Raw genomic sequence first — 8,522 nt, forward strand, 5'->3', positions numbered from 1 at the left:
TACTATCTTATGCCCAGTCCCCTACTCCTGCTCAGGGAGAAACAGCTCTCTTCCTTGGTACAAGACCAATAAGTCTTTGTCATTGTTAGCTGTGGCAACAGTCCTCCAAACAATCCAAAAATGTAAAATGAAATAAACATTTTGACTTAGGAGGAAGTAGTTCTGGTTGTGTTGCAATTTGACATTTATCCTAATAGCAGTGGTACAGATGGTATACTGACTTAATTTATGCATTGTGGCCATATGGTGATTTTCTTTTGTGTTTTCCTCACAGGAAATCAGATGATAGCAATGGTATAGAAAATAAAGCCCCCAGGCTCAGAAAAACTGTAAGTTACTTTCAAATGTAGTCCAAATGAAGGATCTGAACTATATCAAAGATCCAGTATACAATGGCTTAAGATACATCGTATTCATAAACTGCTTTGTTAAATGACAACTCCTTTGCATAACCACCTAAAGGAAAGAAAGAAGGAAAAAAAGAGAAAAGGCAAGCAAGCAAGCTAGTCTTGGTATGGAGCCCACACCAGCCTTGATTTTATAATCCTCTTGCCTCAGCTTTCCAAGTGCTGAGATTATAAGTGTTCATTTCCACACCTGGCTTGGCTACCTATGAGTCACTACTTAAAAAGAAAAGTTTCACAAAAAAGTCATTGGCTCCATGCTTTAAATATACTTGTTCATACTATTATGGAAGAAAATACATAGTGATACAAAAATCAATTGCATTCCTTTCCACCAGTGAATAGGTAGCAACCCATATAAATCAACCAGTGACTTCTTTCCCTTTCCTCCTCCTCTCCATTGTCCTTTGCTTTTACTTTCCTTTCTTCTTTCTCCCCACTCCTTTGCCCCTTTCCTTCTCCCCTCTGTTCTTTCTGCTCACCTTCATCTTTCTTCCTTGGCTTTCCTTCCCTTCATCCCCTCCCCTCCTCTTCCTTTCCTTTTTGCTTGTCCACCCATTTTGCTTGTCCATATTTTGCAGGGGAGGGGTCTTGCTATGTAGACAAGGCTATCCTTGAATTCAGATCTTTCTGCCCTGCTCTTCTGAGTGCTGGGATTTTAGGCTTGTATCACTATTGTACTATATGTGTGTTTTTTTTTTCTTTAATCACCTTGGCTAGTTTTTCTTTTGTAATTTTTCATGTAGCTTTTTATCCCTATGTTGTTCTGTTATTTTATTCCCACAATGTGTATATATATAAATATTCCCATATTATTATATGTTATATATTATATATTTTGTTCCCATATTATATTATACATACATATTATTATATACTGTTATATATCTATTACAATTATTATTACTTGGTGCTATGAAATACTTTTTAATGACTGATTTTCTTTAATGATCTACCTTTTCTTAGTTCATCAGTGTTAAAGCTATTACAGTAGGCAGTAGATTGTAACCAGCATTTTCTAGCACTGTTTGCTTGGCTAATGTGATAGTTGTTTTTTTCTTTAAAAAAGTAAGTTGTATTTTATAAAATAATGTGGAAATTGATCATGTTTAATTATATGCTATAACTCAGGAATCTGTGGACCAATGAATGGAAAAGATCTGATCAGCTATCGGGAAGATGTACCAAGTTTGTATCTCAGCTTTGTATCTTTATCTTTGTTTTGAAGAGCAGCAGTTTTTATTTCTGCTTTTTGACGGTGAAAAGCTCATCCCAAATGCATCACAGAAGCTTCATAAACAACATGTGCTGGCTCAAATCGGGAGATACAGTTTCTTTTTGTAATTGGTTTTACATTAAAGCAAGGTATTTGTCTCCAGTGTGTTGATGCTCTTTGGTCCTGAACACATGTCTTCACAGGGAAATGGATGTTTTGTGCTTTTGTTAATGGTGGTTACCCCACTGGAAGACAGGTTTTCATTCTGTAAATAAGGGGGATGACAAGGGAATAAAACCTGTGCTTTCCCAGAGCATTATCACTACAAAAGCAAATCACTACCTGTTTATTCTACACTTTTCCACTGCTTTTCTCACCAAGCCAAAGTGCTTCTTAGAGTTGAAGTAGAGCAATGATGTGTCGTGTGTGTGTGTGTGTGTGTGTGTGTGTGTGTGTGTGTGTGCGTGTGTGTAGGTGTGTGAGTTTGCAAAGTCCCAACATCCATTGGATGTTGATGATTGAGGGCAATCTTCGTAGTTAGAATGCAGCACTGCTATCTGGAGTGCTTTAATGGTCATGGTTTCCTGGTATATTTGATTGTATACCTAGTTTTGGGGAATCTGTGGCCAGTTAAATGGACTATATAAAAATGCGTTGTTAGTGCTTTTTAATAATAATTTCTGTTTTCTGAATTCTAGAAATACCAAAGTATGTCTTTTATTTTGTTAAAAATGCCTTACATCTATCTTCACAAATGGGATGATTAGTTTCTATTGCATATATATTGGAAATGTTGTATTAACTGGCTATTACCAAATCAAATAAACTCTGAATGGACAAGCAAAGTTGTCAGTTGTTTTAAATGAAATATTAAAATTGTGTGTCAGGAGACTAGATTGGGCTTTTGTGGTTCTGGGATCTCAGGTATGCACAGAAGACAATCTCAATGATCTGAGAACAAATACATCATAGAAATTTACACCTGTGTTATGGCTATCAATAGCACAATCTTATAATGTTTTCCAATATTACTAGGAGGAATGATACACAGGAAATGATTTTATGGAAGCTGTTCATTGTTTTGTTGCTGAGACACAGTGTACCACAAATCATCATGTAAAAACTAGTGTTTGGTTGTAAACCATGCTAATTACCCATGTTGTTGATCTAGATCATTCTCTTCGGTCTCAGAGCAATGCAATTATTTCAATTTAATTCATTATTGACTTCACAAAATTACCTTGGGAGATATGATGGCATTTAGAGAAATTTATCTGAATGATTTGAATTCAGTAAGAATTTTCTGAAACCTGTTTTTGAACACGTCTCATTCAAATCAGTATATTTGTGACTGGGTATATACACAACTCTAAATAACATGCAGCTCATTTGCATATATCTGACTGAGTATATCAAAATCCCAAACATAGAATTCATTTACATATATCTTTGACTGTGTATTTATATACAATCCCAAATAACATGCAGCTCATTTGCATATATCTATGCCAGGGTATAAACAGAACCTCAAGCAACATGCATTTCATCTGCATATATATCCCTGTGTTTTACTATCATCCACTGTTTAGGTTAAAATAGTTCTCAAGCACAAGAAACTGCTGCCCCTAAGGTAAAATAATCTGAAAAATTTATAGAGTAATTTGAAATTTTAAGTAGCAATCCTTGCTATTTATTTTTCTAGAAAAGACAAGTTATCTTAAGTAACATTATATAGAAAGAGTACTCAAACCTTTTAAGTTGATTTTTGCTTTTTCAGAGTCTCTAGAGGACTTCTAGAAAATTACTTTGCCACTGTTTAATTGAAAATGGAGTGCTTCCATGAACAAAGTTCAGATGATCAGTGGATTGGCTAAGGGCTGGTTGTGAATTGACTACAGATCAGGCTGCAGAGACGCAGAAAAAGCTAGGGTAGGAAAACTCCAAATGTACATTTACACCTTGGGAATGCTATGAATCTTTCCGGCTGATGAGGTTTTCCAGCACAATAAACAGCTTTAATAATGTCATAAAATTCCCAGATACTCATAAAATGCAAATCTCCTTTTTGCAGTTTTTTCCCCCAGCATATTGTCATGAAGGCCTAAACTTAATATTTGTTAGGGTATTTTGTTTACTCCAGTTATGAATCCCTTACTCCTTTGACCCTAATGGCCATGGATCTCTGCCCTCGCCCCACCCCTACCCCCATTTTCTCCCCAACCAGACCTAAAACACCTAAGGTCTTGATTTTTCTGTCAGCCTCACTTTTCACTCCATTGGTACTGCTGCTCCAGTCTTATTTATAAAACAGAAACATCTCACCTTGAGAGATAGCAAAGTTTTTGCATTACAGGTCACCACATTGCCAGTCTCCCCTCCAGGGTGTTGAACTAATCTTGACAAAGAGATTGGGTCCAAAATGCTTCCTGGATCTCAAAATTAGCTTATAACCATGAAGATGTGTATGTTGAGTAGATGAGAAAAAGAATGTTTTGAGTAGATGAATGTTTTAATAAGTTTCATAAATTTGATCTAATTTTAATTGTGACAAATGAGTTCTGTAACTTCCAAAATTATGTAGCTTTTCATTTAAATTCATTTTTTCCCAGGTTTTGTGGACAGAACACACAAAAACCTTATTTTTTAATCTTTTAACTTAATTACACATTGACTTTAATACAGCTCCATTCTTTCACATGGTACTATAGAGTTGATGGTTTGGGGCCTGTTTCACTACTCTGCTTTACACTCCTGCTTCTGCCACAGCTTGTGACATCCTTAGAACACATCAAAACTCCAGAATTTAATTTGAAAAGAATAATTTATAAAAGTTGGCTTATTTAGTGTTGATCACTGAAAACATTGTTCCTCAAATTCATCAGTTAATGTTTTGTCTTGCTCATTCCCTGGATTTAGAGGTATTTAAATACAGAAATAAATGCACATCTTTCATATATTTAGAAAAGAATTTTTTTACCGTGTCTATAGAGTTAGTTACAAGCCCGATGTTCAGTAGTGATTTGTCACATTTACTAATAACTAACATTAACTCTATAGCACATGATAATGTACAAAATGCTTTCAAGTGTTTCACTCAATCCCCAAATCATCCTCTAATAAAAACAAGTTCTTATCTACCCTGTAGACATGGAAACACGTGTGTACAGGAATTAGGTAAATTGCCTATCATCATCCTAGGATGAAAGGCAAAGACTTTTCCTCAAGGGCCCTTCTTGGCCTGTCTGTCATGTGGGTCTGTCCTCATTTGTTAGTCACACAGTTTTTAGAAAATGAACCTATTACCCAGTCATGTTCCTTTTTCAGTAGAGTGCTCTTTTAGCTGGTTAGTGATGATCACAAGCTCTATAATCTTTCCAGGCTTATGGAACCACAATAGGTTCTGTGTTCCTTCAGGGTTTCTGGGGAGTCAGCAGCCTTGCTTGTTTGACTCAGTTTATTTGTCACTAGTGAGAGGAACCATAAAATCATTCAAGCACAGAAAGGAAAGAAGGCAGTATTTGTAATTTCACCAGGACAAGCAAGAAATAGACCCTGAGGTCACACTCTTTTGCTGGGGTTGGAGGTGGTGGGGATCTCAATACTGAGAGATACCGTCTACAGACACAGCAAGTTTGCATCATGGATAGAATTGACTTGCAGTCACTTTCAGGTAAATAGGAAATAGACGTTTTTTACTCAATGGCAGGTAAGTGTCATTATGGAGAAGTATTAATGCTAAGACAGTTTAGAAAGCTTATAAGTTTGTTATTTAAAAAAATTTTTTTTTGTTGGTTGTGGGGCTTGAACTCTGTACCTGGGAGCTGTTTCTCAGCTCTTCAGCTCAAGGCTGGTGCTCTACCACTTGAGCCACAGCACCACTTCTGGTTTTCTGAGTGTTTTATTGGAGATAAGAGTCTCATGGACTTTCCTGCTGGGGCTACCTGTGAACCATGACCCTCAGATCTCAGCCTCCTGAGTTGCTAGGGTTACAGGCGTGAACCACTAGCACCCAGCAGCTTATAGTTTTATTATGCTTCACAGTAAGATAATGAAAGGGCATTGGCTTTCAAAAGTCTGATTCCCAAGAGAAATTGGCCATGTAAAGTAATCACTGGCCTGTGAGATGAACTGGAGAAACCTTAGGATCTGTTTATCTTCTGATTAGTGTGTTGCAATACTATGCATGTGATTCTCACTCACCATGCCTGACTATGGCTTTATTATAAAATTTGCCTATGAAAACAGTGAAAGTCACTCAATCAGTAGCAGCTTTAAATTTACTTTTTCTCCCATGATTAATCTGGAACTTCTTTTCTTTTTCTTTTTTTGGTACTGGGGATCGAACCCAGGACGTTGCGCTTGCTAGGCAAGCGCTTTGCCACTGAGCTACATCCCAGCCCTAATCTGGAACTTCTACATTTCTCATTCCCTCATTATGCCAATGAGAAAACTGAGAAAAACAGAGTAGCAGTGAAGAACTTTATATATTATTTTAGAGTTTTATGTTTTTTGTTTAAAATCTTGCTCATGAAATTGATTTTACTAAGTAGTTTTAAATTTATTTTAGAAATAACATGTCAGAGTTCTAAAGCTGGTAAACATGAAAATATATAAGTAATCATTGCTATTTAATACTACAAAAATATAAATATAATATAAAATATAAATATAATAGCAACGGCTTTTGCATCTTTTTTTGAGGACGGTGCATATTGGACATATGTGTAAGTGATAGACATACTCTATCACTTGAGCCAGGTGAGTTTCTATAGTGCAGTGGTTACCACGTTCACCTTACACACTTGAGCCATACCTTAGCCTGCTTCTGAACCTGTTTCAACGATAGCTTTAGTTTTAATTAAATCAATTGGTTAATTTTGACATATTTTCTGATAGCTATGTGGACGGGTTTTGTTAGTATATGTATCTGAATTCTCATCAGTGCTTTTTAATATTGTGTAAATAGTACAGAAATTGCACAAGAATTGGCAAATTCTGTGGTATATAATACAACATGATATATTTAATTTTCAATTAAATAGAAATACATTGAGTTAAATTCTCAAATACACTTTTAATATTTTTAATATGGTTTTAAGTGAATGTAAGGGCAATACATAATAGAAAAATACTGGGGCTGGGAAGGTAGCTCAGTGGTAGAGCGCTTACCTTGCATGCATGAGGCCCTGGGTTTGATTCCTCAGCACCACATAAGCAGAAAAAAAAAAGCTGAAGTGGTGCTGTGGCTCAAGTGGTAGAGTCCTAGCCTTGAGCTGAAGAGCTGGGGGACAGTGCCCAGGCCCAGAGTTCAGGCCCCACGACCGGACCACAAAAGAAAAGAAAAAAAGGAAAATATTGATTTTTTTCTTTCTTTTTGTGTAGCCATAAAAACATAAGCTTTCTTGAACAATTCTTCTTTCTCAAGGCCAATGTAAAAGTTTAGCAAAGCTGACGCCTTCTATTTTGACACATGAAATTGAGAATGGAGTCAGAAAGCACTTTTCACAATGTACCAAACGTATCTCAAGAGTTTAAATGGCTACTATGACCTTGATCAAAATGAAGATACAGATACCTAGAATTAATTTAAATTAAATTAATTTGTTGTCCTAGATAATGTTTTTTTTTTATTTTCCAACTCTTTGGTGTCCTTTGATTTTGATTCTGAAAAAAAAAAGACCTTTTCAAATTTATCTTTATTCCTTGTTATTGTAGCTATGTGGAAAGTGTTGTCACATGTGTTTGGATTACTCTTCAGACTTAGTCATGACTTCAGCAGACACTTTTGCTGAGAAAAAGGCTTGTTTTGAAATAAAGATATTATTAAGGCTGAGTCAAAACCTTGCACATTTACAAAAATACAGCAGCACAGAGAAACCAGCACACTCGCCTCACGTCCTCATGCGTTCCTGTCATCTGCACATGTACTCAAGCTTGCGTCTTGACTCAGTGTTCTGCAGCATTTATCATTGCTACAATGTGGAGCAGGAGTGAAGCAGCGCCTCACAGTCAGAACGTTTTAGATGGACATACAGGCAGCACTGGGTGGAAGAGCAACAGGCCGCTGCCTGGCGAAACCCTAGCCAGCTTCTTGGCTATTCTATTTTGCAGGGAATGCAAAAGTCATTAGAATTCTGTGCTTCCAAAATGGCATCTAAGATTTTTGAGATGATCTCAAATTGAACTCTGAATTCCGCTATTGGTTTAATGTTCTGCTTGAGATCCATCTAACTTGTTAGCAATTTGTACATGTGCAATACTGCACTGTTGAGTAGCAATGTTGTGCTGGCTAATCAGGTTTTCTACCAGCTAAGTCCTACACTCAGCCCCATCCCCTTTTCCTTTTTTTTTTCAAACTTTTTTAAATCGTAAAAATAGTGTACAGAGGGGTTACAGTTACAATATTTCCTATCAGCTGTTGTTACCTCCTCCTTCGTTTATTCCCTACTATCTTTTCCCTCCACACCTCCTCAAGTCCTCCCCCCCAAGTTGTAAAGTTTGTTTTCAACATAAATCTGTACATCTCATTGTTACAATAGGTCAACCTGTATCCTTATATCAGCATTTTGTTATTTCCCTTCCCCTCCCCAAACTGATCACAAACAAGGCTATACCAAAGCTTCCAGCACTACTATATTGTAGCATTACTTACCATAGCTAAGATATGGAACCACATCTTAGATGAGATGCCCTTCAGTAGATGAATGAATCAAGAAAATATAGTATATATACACAATGGAATTCTTTTTTTATTGTGAAAATACTGTACAGAGGGGTTACAATTACATGGGCAAGATAATAAGTACATTTCTTATCAAGCACTGTAGCCTCCTCCTTTGTTTCCCCTTCCCATCCCTTCCCATCCTCCCCCGCAACCAATCCTCCCCACCGCTCCCCCTTCC

The 8,522-nt window shown here is 36.6% G+C and overlaps 1 protein-coding gene across 1 annotated transcript in view; it reads left to right on the forward strand.

Annotated features, from left to right (window-relative positions):
• Emb (embigin) overlaps positions 1–2,465 on the forward strand; it is a 47,828-nt gene extending 45,363 nt beyond the window's left edge. The window contains exons 8-9 of the mRNA XM_013018675.1: positions 275–329; positions 1,536–2,465. Coding sequence (XP_012874129.1) covers positions 275–329; positions 1,536–1,553 — 73 coding nt within the window. The 3' untranslated portion in view covers positions 1,554–2,465. The remainder of the gene's footprint in view (positions 1–274; positions 330–1,535) is intronic.
• The last annotated feature ends 6,057 nt before the right edge of the window (positions 2,466–8,522 follow it).

Source organism: Dipodomys ordii, unplaced genomic scaffold (assembly GCF_000151885.1).
Source record: "Dipodomys ordii isolate 6190 unplaced genomic scaffold, Dord_2.0 Scaffold41, whole genome shotgun sequence".
NCBI lineage: Eukaryota > Metazoa > Chordata > Mammalia > Rodentia > Heteromyidae > Dipodomys > Dipodomys ordii.